The sequence below is a fragment of the Molossus molossus genome, unplaced genomic scaffold (assembly GCF_014108415.1).
Source record: "Molossus molossus isolate mMolMol1 unplaced genomic scaffold, mMolMol1.p scaffold_m16_p_1, whole genome shotgun sequence".
NCBI classification, from domain to species: Eukaryota; Metazoa; Chordata; class Mammalia; order Chiroptera; family Molossidae; genus Molossus; species Molossus molossus.
This window is the reverse complement of record NW_023425344.1, coordinates 4,312,613-4,327,658: the sequence shown is the minus strand read 5'-3', so window position 1 is coordinate 4,327,658 and position 15,046 is coordinate 4,312,613. Positions and strand designations below refer to the sequence as shown.

At 55.6% G+C, this 15,046-nt stretch overlaps 1 protein-coding gene across 1 annotated transcript in view; it reads left to right on the top strand.

The window, feature by feature from the left end:
• The window catches only part of EVC (EvC ciliary complex subunit 1), a 52,940-nt gene that overhangs the window by 3,941 nt on the left and 33,953 nt on the right, over positions 1–15,046 (top strand). The window contains exons 3-8 of the mRNA XM_036281165.1: positions 3,840–3,923; positions 5,845–6,077; positions 7,401–7,485; positions 7,883–7,981; positions 8,992–9,129; positions 13,382–13,540. Coding sequence (XP_036137058.1) covers positions 3,840–3,923; positions 5,845–6,077; positions 7,401–7,485; positions 7,883–7,981; positions 8,992–9,129; positions 13,382–13,540 — 798 coding nt within the window. The remainder of the gene's footprint in view (positions 1–3,839; positions 3,924–5,844; positions 6,078–7,400; positions 7,486–7,882; positions 7,982–8,991; positions 9,130–13,381; positions 13,541–15,046) is intronic.

Below are 15,046 nucleotides of genomic sequence, written 5' to 3'. Positions count from 1 at the left end.
GTGATGTTGGGCAAGAAACATAACCTCTCTGAGCCTCCCAGCGTTATGCTGACAGTGATCAGCCAGCTCCTCGAGGCCACCCATGAGTTACCTCGGTGATCATTCCTGCCACAGAATAAGTGTGCCAGAAACATTTGCAGGGAGCCAGGTCCTTCTGCCTCCCCAGGAGGCTAACTCATTTTTTCTACCCAGTAATGCTTTCCCTGTGAACTGTTTGGCTACGCCCGGGCTTTGCCCATGATCAAGCTAATAATTGCCAAGACCTCAGTTAAAGATCAGCCCGTTCCAGTGACTGGCTGGCCCAGATGCCCCTGCCTTCTGCAGACTGAGCCGGTCAGAGAATGTGCATGGGCCTGCCCTGCCAGGGTGGTGGACCTGTGACTCCCGTGTCCTCTGATGCAGAGAGGAGCCAGGAGCATACTTTGTGCTGCTCCCTGCACGGGCTCTGTTTGGATAAACAGCTTAGGTCAGCCGAAAATAAACAGGACATTCCAGAAGGCTCTGGGGTGTGTGACTCCCCAGCCTCAGCCCCTGCTCTCTGCATCCCGGCCCCGTGTGCAGGGGGACTGGACGGCTCCCTGCGTCCCGGCCCCGAGTGCGGGGGACTGGACGGCTGTCTGCGTCCCGGCCCCGTGTGCGGGAGACTGGACGGCTCCCTGCGTCTCGGCCCCGTGTGCGGGGGACTGGACGGCTCCCTGCGTCCCGGCCCCGTGTGCGGGGGACTGGACGGCTCCCTGCGTCTCGGCCCCGTGTGCGGGGGACTGGACGGCTCCCTGCGTCCCGGCCCCGTGTGCGGGGGACTGGACGGCTCCCTGCGTCCCGGCCCCGTGTGCGGGAGACTGGACGGCGGTCTGCGTCTCGGCCCCGAGTGCGGGGGACTGGACGGCTCCCTGCGTCCCGGCCCCGTGTGCGGGGGACCGGACGACTCCCTGCGTCCCGGCCCCGTGTGCGGGGGACTGGACGGCTCCCTGCGTCCCGGCCCCGTGTGCGGGGGACTGGACGGCTCCCTGCGTCCCGGCCCCGTGTGCGGGAGACCGGACGGCGGTCTGCGTCTCGGCCCCGTGTGTGGGGGACGGGAGGACCGGCTGCTTGTGGACACTTGAGTGTGTCTGCTGAAAGAACACCCTGTGTCGGTGCGTGAAATGACTTCTCTTTTTCTATAGTTGCTTTCCCCAGTTTTCTGAATAATTGCATTGCTTCGGCTGCAGAAATTTCCCACTGAAATCGGCGCTACATCCAGTTTCCTGAGTAGTTGGGCGGCTGCAGCTGGGGAGATGGTCAGAGCCCGGAGGCTCTGAACTGCAGGAGAGCTTGGAACCACACACGGTCCTGCTCCGTGGCGGAAGCCTGGTCGCTGCCTGGTCCACGTGCTCAGGGCTTCTGGGCCCTCGTCCGCTGACAAGTGCCGTGATCGTCCCTGGGGCCAGCCCTCGAGGGGGTGGCACTGTCCCGGCAGTCAGATGGAAGAGCCTGGGCAGTTTGAGGTTTCCCGCGTGGCTGGGGTGACACCATCAGCTTGGACTGCATTTTACCGGCACAGACTCAGGGCCCGCCCCCCCCAGGTCCTGCTTCGTCGGGGCCTCTACGTCCCTTTCTTCTCATCATTACGTTTTCCATGTTCAGCGTCTCCCCTGTTGGAGATGAAGCCCTGGAAAGCAGAGACCTTCCTTCCTCTTATTCAGCCTTCCACTCCGTCCCTCTGCTCTGCTCGTGAGAGTCGACACCGTGCCCTTTCCGCGTCCACCTCGTCTCCTGGGGCAGGTGTGTCTCCACCGGAACATCCGCCAGGGCGGCGCCCCGGGCCTGCGACCTGTGAAGCCACACGGGCTGCGTCCTGTCGGGGTGCCCCGCTTCCCGGACTCTGCCGTCCTGAAACTCGTCATCCCGTCTGAGGAGGACGCCGTGCTCGGTTGTACTGAGCCCCACAGATTACGCGGCCGGTTCTGAAGACAGCCCTTCGCTCCTGCTGCCATCCGTCACTTTTGTGCTAAAACAGCGCCAAGCAGAGCGAGACTGGACGCTGGGGGCTGGGGCCGTCCCCCCCCTCGGGTCGAAGGGAAGCCAGAGAGGACCGCGGGCTGGGCAGTGATGGCAACTGCATGTTTAAAGGTCATTCGATTGCCCCGTGGAGGACGAAATGAAAGGCTTGCACCTCTACGCCTTGGTCCCCCCCCCCCACCCCCGGAAACAGGGATCTGAGTTCAAACCCCAGTTCTGGCATTTGTTAGCTGTGTGACCTTGGGCACATGGCTTCTCTGTGCCTCATCTGCTCTATGTGAGAAATGGAGACGATAACCGCTGTGGCCGGACCCTTGAAGCTCAAGAAGGTGACACACGTTGGTGGTCTTTCCCATTCTTGTCATCCAAGGCTGTTTTTGTGAGTCATGAGGGATGAATAGAAAGGACAAGAACCGGGGTCCTCGCCCCTCCCTGCCCTGCTCAGGGGACATCATGGGAAACCCTCTGGAGACACACAGGAGCCCAGATGCTGTCTCAGGTGCCGTTTCAACCTCCGCATCATGAGGAAGCGGAAAATCTGTGTGTGATCTGCTCATTGTCATGGGGTTCGTCCCCGAGGTTTAGCTGGAAAGCACTGAAGTAGAAGTGGGTGCAGTTTTCACCCACCAGCCTCTCCGGAACCGCTGGGTGCAAACTGTTCGCGGTCTGGGCGCCAGGCTCCTGCCTGCCTGCCTGCTCGCCCGCGTCCGCTTGCTGGTTGCTTCCAAAGCATTTGTCCAGCACCGACTTTCCCAGAGGCAGGGCTGACCCGGCAGGGCGGAGGCACAGAGGTGTGGGGGTGCAGAGCAGGCTGGGACAGGAAGGCCCCGGGGAGGCGGGTCCTGAGAGGGCCTCACGGGCTCCTCTCCGCTGCTGACCAGTGCCACTCCTGTCCTGTGCCAGCCTCTCTGCCGGGTGCTTCCCCTCCTGGGTCCTGGGGACAGAGCACCTGGGCACTGTCTGGGGAGACCAAGCCTCCGGGAATGAAAAGACTTGCCCGACCTCTGCTTTCTGAGTCGGGGTCTAATCCGAAGTCCCGCGCGTGTATTGCCACGTGGAGTGTTTATACCCGTGGCGATGCTAAAATTATTCTGCGTGAATTTCCCACTACGACATGGTTTACAGTTTTTAGGAACACTCTTGTTGAGTATTGCGATGTTACTTAAATCCTGATTTCTTCCGAAGGTGAAGACTTGGAATTAAATGAATGTACTATACAATATCTGTCCGTCCAAAACCTGTCAGTACATTCATCCTTCCCCCATCCATCTATTCATGTCTCTCCATCTATTCATCTGTCAGTCTGTCCATCCAACCATTTGTCCATCTGTGCGTTCATCCATTATCCATCCATCCATCCATTCACCTGTTCGTCTATCTTTCCAGCTGTCTGTACATTCCTCTGTCTACCCATTTGTCCATTAATTCATTTATTCATCCATTCATCCATCAGTCCCTATGTTCATTCACCTGCCCATCCATCTATCCATCTATCTGCACATTTATCTGTATACTCATCCATCCACCTCTTTTTCCATTTATCCATCCATCCACACATCCATCCATCTGTCCATCTGTCCATCCTGCCCATCCATTTAGCCATCTATCTGTTTGTTCATCTGTCCATCCTTTTGTTTAGCATCTGGTCCATTCATCCACCTACCTATTCACCCATCCATCACCCATCCTTCCTACCAAGCGAGTAGTTAGCTCAGAATGTGCCTGCCGCCCCTTCCCCGGGCCACTGTTCCAGATGGGAGGTGGCACTCTGGAAAGGCGTGGTGGTCTACCCGTCGTCGTACGGAGGGCCCCCCACGCCACCTGTTCTTCTTCCTGCCCAGGAGCGCGAGCCGTCGTTCAGCAGCAACATCACCGCCTTTGCACTGAAGGCCAAGGTCGTCTATCCCATCAACCAGAAGTTCCGGGTGAGAGTCCTGAGCTCCGTCTTGGAAACGCAGTTATCCAGTAACGTGCTAGAGGTCGGGGGAGGAGTCGGGATTAAATGTGCAATTCGGGTTCTACGTGAGGGTTTTACGGCAAGACGTTTTAATGGGGATACACGTGAGGCTTTGTAACTGAGCGACGCTTTGGGGCTGTTTGATGACAGTGTGGTCAGGGTCTGCCCATGGTACATCCAGGTGAGGAGTTACCATAGGCTGTTGTATCCCGGGGACACCAGGGGGCAGCATCCACCCTGTTCGCTTCACACTAGTACACACACGATACTGACTGACAGTGACCAGCACCTCGTTCACAGTCCCTGGGACTCAGGCCAGCAGCTGACACTTACTGCCACTCACTGTGAGGCAGTCAGAGTGCTAGGCATTTGTCCTGCATCCGGCATTTCCCGTGAGATAAATAATAATGTCATCTCCACTTTACACAGGAGGAAACTGAGGCTCAGGGAGGCTAATGACCTGCCTGAGGTCACAATACAGAATGTGGCAGGGCCAGAGTCACCCCCCCCCCAACCTGGCTACAGGTCTTACACCTGAAGGCGTGAGTTCTTTCCTGCGCCAGGAGTGTTGCAGAGAGCAGGGTGTCCCGTGGTGTCCCGTGGTGTCTCATGGTGCCCGAAGGAGCCCTTGGCCGGTGAGACGTTCTGTGAAAAAAAACTTCCTGGTCACAAAAGTCGAGGAGAGTGCCGCCTGCTGTCCTGGTCACCGGACTCAGTCCCAACTCCCACACCTGCTGTATACTGCGGGCCACTTCCCGACTTCTGGGGCCCCAGTTTCTTCATCTGTGGAGTGGGAGAAATGTTTTGAGGGTTAGGTCGGACAGTAGACACAAGGACTTAGGACAGTGTGTGACGTCTAAGCACTCAGTCCCTGCTCAGTTTTCTCGATTATCACTCACTTCTGAACAACTGGAGCATGTCGAAGGCTCTGAGAATTCCTGCACCAAAAACGTATTCCGCCTTGTTTAACACAGACTTTCCCCAATTAGACTTTCTGTGGAACGCTTACGTGGCCAGAAACGACAGCGTGTGGCACCGTTGCCCGGAACACACATTGGGAGCCACTTCCTTCCTTAGCTCTCTGGGCGGTGGGTGGAGGGGCGAACCCCCAAAGCAGGAGCATTTCTTCATCATCCGCACCCACTGCTGGGCAGCCTCCAGGGTGGCCCCTGGGGATGACCCAGGGTCAGGGGAGCATCGGCTCACCCTGGAGGCTGCCCAGTCTGGGTGGGGGACAGTGTGTGGTATCAGGCTAGACAGCAAGGACCAGGAGCCAGGGAACCTGGTGGGGGCTGGGCATCAGAGGAGGTAGCCTCTGCGGTCTGTGTGGGGGAAGGGCTGCTTCGCCCAGCAGAGGAAGGGTGTCCCAGCCTCTGGGACACAGTCCTGCTCCCGCTGTACCAGGCTGCGACCTCTTGTGGTCATGGCAGGAACTGCATTTCTTTGAGCCCATCTGAGGGCCTGGGGTGCCACCGAAGGCCTGGGGGCAGAAGGTGAAGTGAAGAACTAAGTGGTCAGCAGGTCAGTGGATAGAGCAGGCCCCAGGGTCTGAGAAAGCAGTGAGAAAGGTGGGCCTGGACAGGTGGAGGAGGTCAGGGGGGCCGTCGGGCACTGGGGGACGTCAGGGAACAGGCAGACTCATAGCTAAGGGGCAGGAGGCTGGTGCAGAGTATTGGCCTCTCGGGACAAGAGAGCTGTGACACGGGTCCACTCACAGCCTCCCCCAGCCTGCCCTGCCTGGCTGTCCTAGGAGCCGCCACCATGCATGAGGGGCAGGGGGTACATGGGGGGTGGGGGGTGCATGGGGGGCGCATGGGGGGCGGGGGTTACCGAACCACACTCCCGATGGTCACGAACACTAAGAGTCCAATTTCTCTTCTGCCGCCCAGCCTCTGGCCGACGGTTCCTCCAACCCGTCTCTGCACGAAAACTTAAAGCAGGTTGTTTTGCCCCACCAGCCGGTGGAGGCGTCGCCCTCCGGCAGCCTGGGGAGCCTGAGCCAGGCCGAGAAGGGCGAGTGCAGCTCTTCCTCCAGCATCCACTCGGCCACCAGCGACGACAGGTGCCTCGGCCGCGCCTTCCTGCGGGTGCGCTGCTTCCCCGAGGCTCTGACCTGTGAGAGGTAAGGGGCGGTGGAGGACCCAGGCCCGTGGTCATACTGTCCGAGGAGGAAACGAGGGCCCAGAGAGGTTAAGCAACTCGGCCGGGGACACACAGCCACCCAGCGTCTGAGTGGGACCCTGTGTTCCCCTGTCACTTGCCATGTGGTGTCAACCACGTGGGGGTTATGGAGTCAGACTGGGGCCTCGGGAGAGACTCGGGGCAGCCTCCTGAATCGGTGGCGTGCCCTGGGCATGGCATGGCAGCAGCCAGCACTGATTAAGCCCCCGTGTGCTGGGCAGAGGGCTACACACTTCGCAGGGGCCACTTAATACCTGAGCGCAAGGATCAGGTCCCTGCCGTGTCTCTTCTGCCTTTGGGAGCCTGGGACAGGTTCAGTGGTGAATAACCGGTCATCAGTCAATGAATTAGTTCCTCCTAATGACCTGAGCAGGTGGGGGCTATTTCTGTCCTCATGTTATGAAGAATAAAACGAGTCTCCAGGAGGCTGAGTGACCTGCCTGAGGTCACCCAGCAGGTGGTGATGGAGCCAGGTGTGACCCCTCCACATTATCTCTGCTGCCCGCGCTCAAAATCAGCGAACCACCCAGCCTAGAGCAGGACTCCGCGTGTGGTGGGTGCCCGAGAAACTCAGCCTGGCAGGGGTTTGGGGGTCGTTCCTCAGGCCTGTCTGCTCCGAAGTTCAGTGAGTTCAAGGGGCCCCACACACGGCCCAGGGCTATGGAAAGAGTGGGCTCGAACCCTGAGCCTGGTGAGGGTCCTGAAGGTGGACTTCACTGGACCGGAGCCTCATTGACTTGGCTCAACTCGCCGGGCAAGGCTGTTCCTGAGCCTTTGGATTTAGAGGACTTACAACAGTGGGCGAGTGTAGTCGCTTAAACTGCATTTGCTTACTTGGGAAAAAAGGGCCAAGGCCTTTATTTACACCCTGCCTCTTATCTGCCCCTGTGACCGTGTGACCAGGACTTGATTTCTCTGACCCTTGATTTCCTGAGTCAGTTTCCTGTCTGTAAAATGGGCACAAGAAAGTCTCCATCACAGCACTCAGAAAGGTGACGTGACACGGAGGAAGTGTTAGTTTAATTTCTCCCACCTGCCGTCTCTTCCTGTTTTGCCCTTGATGACTTCTGGTCAGGAGTGGGTCTCACACAGCTCCTCTGATTCCTTCTCGCCAACCCTGGGTGGCTGTTAGGAATCTGCACGTTGCAGAATTTAAAACCTGCCGCCGGGCGCACATGGCTTGGGCTGAAGCGGGATGCGCTCACACACTGTGCCTCTCCCGCCTCCAACACTCTCAAGACCTGTTTCTCTTGCCGCTTTGCAGCGCGGACCTTGACTTGTGCATCTACAACCTTCACTTAAAGGGCCTGCTGCAGCTGGACACGGCGCTGAGGCAGGACGAGCGCGTGGTAGGTGCGGGGGCGGTCACCCTTCAGGGCTCAGGGCGGTACACGGGCTGCGTCTGCACTGAGTCCCAGGGGTGCTCGGGCGCTGGTGTGGGTGACGGTGAGGCCAGCACGGCGGGGAGAGAGACTGAGCTGAGGCATAGACCCCAAAATGGAAAAGCAGTTCCTGCCTGCTGGTGGGCACCAGCTCCGCTTTACCCAGAGAGAGGGCGAAAGGAGAGGGGAGAAGGACAAGGGGCATAGGGAGAGGGGGGAGGGGAGAGGAGCGAGGGGATAGGGAGGGGGGGAGGGGAGGAGAGGGAGAGGGGGGAGGGGAGGCAGGAGGAGGAGGTGGATGTAGAGGGAGGCTGATACATTGTTTAAACCTTGATTTTTGTTATGTTTCCCTTTTTGGCAATAGATGTTTATTCAGATTTTTAAAATGTGCCTCCTTGACCTTTTTCCAAAAAAGAAGTCTGATGATGAATTCTACCAGAAGGTTCTTTCAAAACAAGAAAATGTAAGTCTTCAACCTGTATTTCTAGTAACTGAAAAATATTTATTACAGTATGCACTTTTTTAAACACAATATAGAGATATAAAAGTATGTATACGTACATAAAAATAACTGTGTATTGTTATTTATTATTATTTTTTTTATCCTCACCCGAGGACATTTTTGCATTTATATTCAGATAGAGCGGGATAGAGAGAGGGAAGGAGAGAGAGAGAGAGAAACATCGATGTGAGAGAGACACATCGAGTGGTTGCCACTCACATGACCCCAACTAGAGCCCTAGAGCCTGGGACAAACTGCAACCAAGGTACATGCCCTTAGCAGGAACCGAACCCAGGACTCTTCAGTCCGTGGACCGACGCTCTAACTGCTGAGCCAAACCAGCCAGGGCTGCTTTTTCTTTATTGATTTTAGAGAGAGAGGAAGGGAGAGAGAGAGATAGAAACATCAATTGGCTGCCTCCTGCATGCCCCACACTGGGGATCGGGCCCACAACCTGGGCATGTGCCCTGACCGGGAATCGAACCAGTGACCTCTTGGTGTATGGGTCGATGCTCAACCCCTGAGCCACACCAGCCGGGCACAATGTGTATTATTAAAATGTGAAAAAATACTAGAAGCAGAGAAAGGATAAGAATGTTGGTCATATTCACTGTGTAAGAGAATCACCGTTGATGTTATTTCCTGCTCAAGCTTGGGGTGTGTTTAAATAGATCATTTTCCAGGACTTCAGAAGGATGGAAAGATACCATTTCATTGTTTTCTAAGTCTGGTCTATTTGGGGGGGGTCGGGATGAGGACTATAGAAGAAAAGAATCCATTATTCTAGAGGCTCCACGTTCAATAAGAAAAACAGATTTCCATCATCAAACCTTAAACAGGGCAACCCCCAGAGCACTTCATTATGGCTAAGAAATATTACTTGATAATGTGGAAAATGAAGCATTTCTTTTTCTAGAATTTAAGGAACATTATATTTTTTTTCTTTATTTTCTTTCCTTTGCCTTTTTCAGGACTTAGAGGAACTGGAAAAGGGCCTTCAGGTCAGACTGTCAAACACAGACGTGCTGGGCGCTGGGGACTCTGAGTACATCACCCTGGCGGGAGTGGAAAAGAAGGAGAGAGAATATTCTGAGCAGCTCATAGATAACGTATGTGGTGGGGCTTCTTCCCTGCAGATAACCGTGGTCGGGAGACAGCCCAGTTGGGGAGATTAAAGAAGTGGATGGTCAGCTCACTTAGCTCACTGGGTTCCACAAATGAGTGAGGTCGTGTGACACTTGTCTTTCTCTGACTGGCTTATTTCACTTAGCATAACACTCTCCAGGTCCCTCCATGTTGTCTCAAAGGATAAGAGATCCTTCTTTCTTACAGCTGCATAGTACTCCATTGTGTATATGTACCACAGCTTTTTCATCCATTCGTCTACTGATGGACACTTGGCTGTTTCCAGATCTTAGCTATTGGAAATAGTGCTGCTATGAACATAGGGGTACATGCATTCTTTCTGATTGGTGTTTCAGGCTTCTTAGGGTGTATTCCTAGAAGTGGGATCACTGGGTCAAGTGGAAGTTCAATTTTTAATTTTTTGAGGAAACACCATAGTGTGTTCCCTAGTGGCTGCTCCAGTCTGCATTCCCACCAGCAGTGTGCTAGAGTCTCCTTTTCTCCACACCCTCGCCAGCACTTGTTGTTGGACGATTTGTTGATGGCAGCAAAGGGGGAGGAAAGAAGGGACATCTGTGATATTTTCAGCAATAAAGATAAAAAGAAAACAAAGTGGATTCCCGGGAGCCAGGAATTCAGTTTCCGAACTAAGCAATTGAGAAGGTGTAATTAAGGGACAGAATTTACAGAGGGGTCTTTTTATCTTGTTAACCAATTCCCCTTGTTTAAATTTTAGATAGACCTTTTTAACATTCAGAGCAAAGATTGCTCTAAGCCTGTGTCCCTACCCGCCCCCCCTCCGGGCACCACTCAGAAAAGCAGGTTCAAATCCCAGTGACGATGGCTCCCCTCGATCATCTCTCTTGCCTCTGAGTTCCACCACCCATTGTTCATGTATTATGTAGTAAACAAGCGTTTCCTTGACAGCCAGGCGTTGTGCTGGAGACGGGGATTCAAAATGAACTTAGACCTGGCCCCGCCCCAGAGATGCCGGCCAGCCGGGTCCAGGCAGGGCTGGTGGGGAGCCCCCGGTGAGCCGGAGGACTTTTGGGTTACAAATGTGACAGGGAAGCACTGGAGGGCTGAGGCTCAACGGAGAGAGACTTCGTTTCCCCAGGGCTAGGAAAGTCTTCGTAGAAGAAAGGACCACGGAGAGGCTATTTGGGAGGAGTGTGGGTGCTGGCCAGCGGGCGGCAGAGAAGGCAGCAGCCAGGGGGGCGAGGAGCGGGCAGAGCGAGGATGCAGAGACTGGCCCTCGATCCTCATCTCCTACCAGGGATGGGCAGGCCGGGCTGCTGTGTGGAGGTCAGAGGGCGGCTCGGTCCCTTTCTGGTTAGAAGGACCACACAGGCTGCTGTGTGGAGGTCAGTTAAGAGCTACTGGGCTACAAGTGTCCATCAGTAGACGAGTGGATAAAAAAGCTGTGGTACATGTACACAATGGAGTACTATGCAGCTGTGAGAAAGAAAGATCTCTTATCCTTTGAGACGACACGGAGAAACCTGGAGAGTATTATGCTGAGAGAAATAAGCCAATCAGAGAAAGACAAGTATCACATGATCTCACTTATTTGTGGAATCTAATGAACAAAATACGCTGATGAACAAAATAGACCCAGAGACATAGAAATGGTTCAGACTAACAGACCTAGAGGAGGGGGGCAGGGGCAGGGGTGGGAGGGGCGGGATAAACCAAGGAACTTATATGCATGAATGTGTAACCATGGACATAGAAGCTTGGCGAGGGGGATCGGGAGGAGGGTGTCTGGGGGGGGAAAAGGAGAAACATCTGTAACAAAAATTAATTTAAAAAATAGAGGAAAAATAAAAAGAGCTACTGGGCTAGTGGCGGTGGGAATTTCAGGAAGGTGTTTGCAGTGGGATGGAGAGGTAAGAATGGGAGCTTACAGGGTGGGGTGCAGTGAGGGGGGAGACAGGGTGCAGAGTCAGATGCACGGACATGAGGGCCCAGCTGGAGAACAGGTTGGGAGGGGAGATGGTGAGTTCCGCCTGCTGATCTGGAGACAGGGCTGGGGACGGACCTCCACCAAGCTCAGGCAGGAGGACATGGACAGCATGTCCTTAGGAGGAGATGGTGAAGGGAGGGTACCCTAAGGTAGTGACATCTCATCCCTGCCTGCATTCTCAGAGGGTGCTCTAAAGTTTTGGTGACCACCCGCAGAGGCAACACCTCTGGTCCACGAATGTGGGGAACAGGCAGAGAAAAGAGCTTGGACCCAGCCCGCAGTTAGGGAGCGAGGGGCCGGGAGAATGAAGGACCCGGCCCGCAGTTAGGGAGCGAGGGGCCAGGAGAATGAAGGACCCAGCCCGCAGTTAGGGAGCGAGGGGCGAGGAGAATGAAGGACCCGGCCGCAGTTAGGGAGCGAGGGGCCAGGAGAATGAAGGTCCTAGCTTGCAGTTAGGGAGCGAGGGGCCCGGAGAATGAAGGACCCGGCCGCAGTTAGGGAGCGAGGGGCCAGGAGAATGAAGGACCCGCCCGCAGTTAGGGAGCGAGGGGCCAGGAGAATGAAGGACCCAGCCCACAGTTAGGGAGCGAGGGGCCAGGAGAATGAAGGTCCTAGCTTGCAGTTAGGGAGCGAGGGTTGAGGAGAATCAAGGTAAGAAGGTGGTGCAGGGACTTGAGGAACCAGAAGAAAATGATGCCACGGACACCAAGGGAAGTCCGGGATTTTCAGGATAGACAGAGCATCCTGGCTCCCTGGGGTTGGAGGGGAAGCCACAGTGCTGCTGGGTGTGCACTGCATCTGGGTGTGCACTGTGTCTGGTGTGCACTGTGTCTGAGTGTGCACTGTCTGGGTGTGCACTGTGTATGGGCGTGCACTATGTCTGGTGTGCACTGCGTCTGATGTGCACTGTCTAGGTGTGCACTGCGTCTGGGTGTGCACTGTGTCTGGGTGTGCACTGTGTCTGGGTGTGCACTGTGTCTGGTGTGCACTGTGGGTGTGCACTGCGTCTGGGTGTGCACTGTGTCTGGGTGTGCACTGTGTCTGGTGTGCACTGTGTCTGGGTGTGCACTGCGTCTGGGTGGGCACTGTGTCTGGAGAACACTGTGTCTGGGTGGGCACTGTGTCTGGTGTGCACTGTCTGGGTGGGCAGGAGGTCATGGCTGAGAGTCCACATCCTCTGAGAGCAGCCGGAAAGGAGGGCGTCTGATGGGCGAGGGGCACAGAGCAGGTGTGAGCTGCAGGTGGTGGGAGGTTTGATGGGATGAGCTGCTGCCCTGGCGCAGGTAAGGGTTTGCTGAGCTGCCCCGAGGCCCCAACGCCCCAAGGCAGGAGACCAAACCTTTGAAGAGGTGTGGGCATTCTCCTGGCAGTGCCCAGCTCTGGGAGGCAGGTGGCTGGACTTCGCCAGTTTCAGGTTGTCATTTCCCTCCACCTTCAGCCAGAGTGGCAAGATTGCAGTGGGCTCTGGCCACCCACCCTGAGCCCTCCATGCCTGTCCAGCGAGAAGTGTCCCTTTAAGCGTCAGAGAGGTGGAGCCCAGAAGAAGCTCCCAGCGGGCCTTGAACCAAATTTGCCTCGTCCCATTAGCTCAGCGACCTGGGGCAAGGGCTCCCTTTCTGAGCCTGTTGCTCGTCCCCAGCGATGCTCGGTCCAGCCGTGAACTGTGCGATGCACAGAGCCCGCGTGCCCGGGGACAGAGGAAGCCGACAGCTCCAGGCACCGCTGCCCTCCGTCCCGAGGCCGCACGCAGCCCGGCATTCCCGGCTCCTCCCGAGCCCCAGCCGCCCCTGGGGGACGCGGAAGGACACAGACTTTCAAGCGGAATGTTTCCACGGTCCGCAGCATCTGCCGTGGGCTCTTTTGTGCTCTTGGGACAATCATGTTAAAACGGTCATTCGTGCTTCCATTTTCAGGACACACTTAATCCTGTTAAGGTCTGGGCGCCCCTCGAGCACACTGTGGAAATCGTGCCCGTCCCCCGACCCCCACACAGGAAGCATAGCCTGTCCCAGCCTTTAGCTGTTCAAGCTTCGAGATCGGGTGCCTTAGCAGCAGCTCCCTGCTCTTTGCTGGAGAGCTACCGGGAAACTGACTGGCACCTCTGAGCCAGAAGGAGGGGCCTCCAGAGAACATGACCACCGCTGAGATAAACTGGCTCTGAAGTGAGAGTGGTTTGGAACCTGTTTGTGATACGGTGTGAATTGTGATTCCCAACCATACGGCTCTTAGTTAGATACATTCTCCCCCACCTGCTCCCTCTCGTTGCACAGATGGAAGCATTCTGGAAGCAAATGGAAGACCTCCAGCACTGCCTCGTGGACCAGCTGAAGTGCTCCAGCCCCAAAGCCCGGCAGCTTGGGATGATGGTGGCAGAAAGAATGATCTCGGCCGAAGGGCTGCTGCATGACTCCCAGGACCTGCAGGCTCTGGTACTGCTGGGGGGCGGGGAGGGGACGATCTGAACTAGAGATGTGGGGTCAGGAAGCTTGAAGTGCTGTACAGGTTGTTAGGTTCAACACCTTCCTATTGTAGATGGGGAGAGAGAGCCCAGACAAAAGCAATGAACCCATCATCCTTTCTTCCATCCATCCATCCTTCCTTTCTTCCATCCAGCTATCCATCGTCCATCCATCCCTCTAGCCCTTCCTTCCTTCCTTCCTTCCTTCCTTCCTTCCTTCCTTCCTTCCTTCCTCCCTCCCCTCCCCTCTCCTCCCCTCCCCTCCGTTCCCTTCCTTTCCCTTTCATTATTTCTTCCTTCCATCCATCCATCGTCTATCATCCATCATCCATCCATCTTCCTTCCTTACTTCCTTCTCTTCCTCCCTTCCTCCCTCCCTCCCGTTATTCCTTCCATTCATCTATCATCTATCATCCATCATCCATTCTCCTTCCTTCCTTCCTTCCTTCCTTCCTTCCTTCCTTCCTTCCTTCCTTCCTTCTTTCCTTCCATCCATCATCTATCATCCATCCATCCATCCTTCAATTCATCCATTCTTCCTTCCTTCCTTCCTTCCATCCAACCTTCCATCCATCCATCATCCATCCTTCCATCCATCTCTCCCTCCATCCATCCCTCCCTCCATCCCTCCCTCCCTCTATCCCTCCCTCCCTCCATCCCTCCATCCCTCTGTCCCAGGTGTGAAGATGCTGGCCAGCTCCATGATCCTGCAGCACAGACCACTATTTCTCAACCCTGGCTGCACATTGAAATTATCTGGGGAGCTTTAAAAAGTGCTGATGCTTGTGTCCCAGATGAGTCCCCAGCCCAGAGATTCTGATTTAATCAGTCTGGGGTTTTTAGAGCTCAGGTGACCATGGCGAGCAGTCATAGTTGACACCCACGGATGTGGATGGAGCTTTGGTTTCCTCTCCTGACTGCTTCATGAATCATCTAGGGAGCTTTTAAAAACTGTCTGTGCCTGGGCCTCATGGCCAGAGATCCAGTCTGATTGGTTTGAAGTAGAGGCCCTGGTCTTGCTGGTTTTAAAACTCCCCACACAGTTCTAAGGTGTAGTTAGGATACAAACCATCTGTGTAGAGGAAGCTGCAAATCCGACTTTGAATCTAGGCCCAGACACTGGGAGCTGTGTTATCTCGAACTGGTTACCTAACCTCTCTGAGTTCCAGTTACTCTGTTTATGAAAGAGTGGTCCTAGGAGTTGTCACAGACAGACCCGGGGAAGTGCTCGGTGACCTGTAATACCCTAATCACGGGGGGATTTCTATGTGGAGGTCTTGGGCTCAACCTACTGAGTGCAAGGCCCAGGGCATGGTGCACCCGTCTCCCCTTCCTCTGACCTGGGGAACTCATGCATTACATTTCAGACCTGTGCACCTGCCCGGGTGACACCTGGCTCAGAAACCTCCAGCACCACCCTGCCTCGGCTCAGAGGCACAGCTCCTCAGACCTCAGAGCAGGTCCTGCAGGGCCAGGG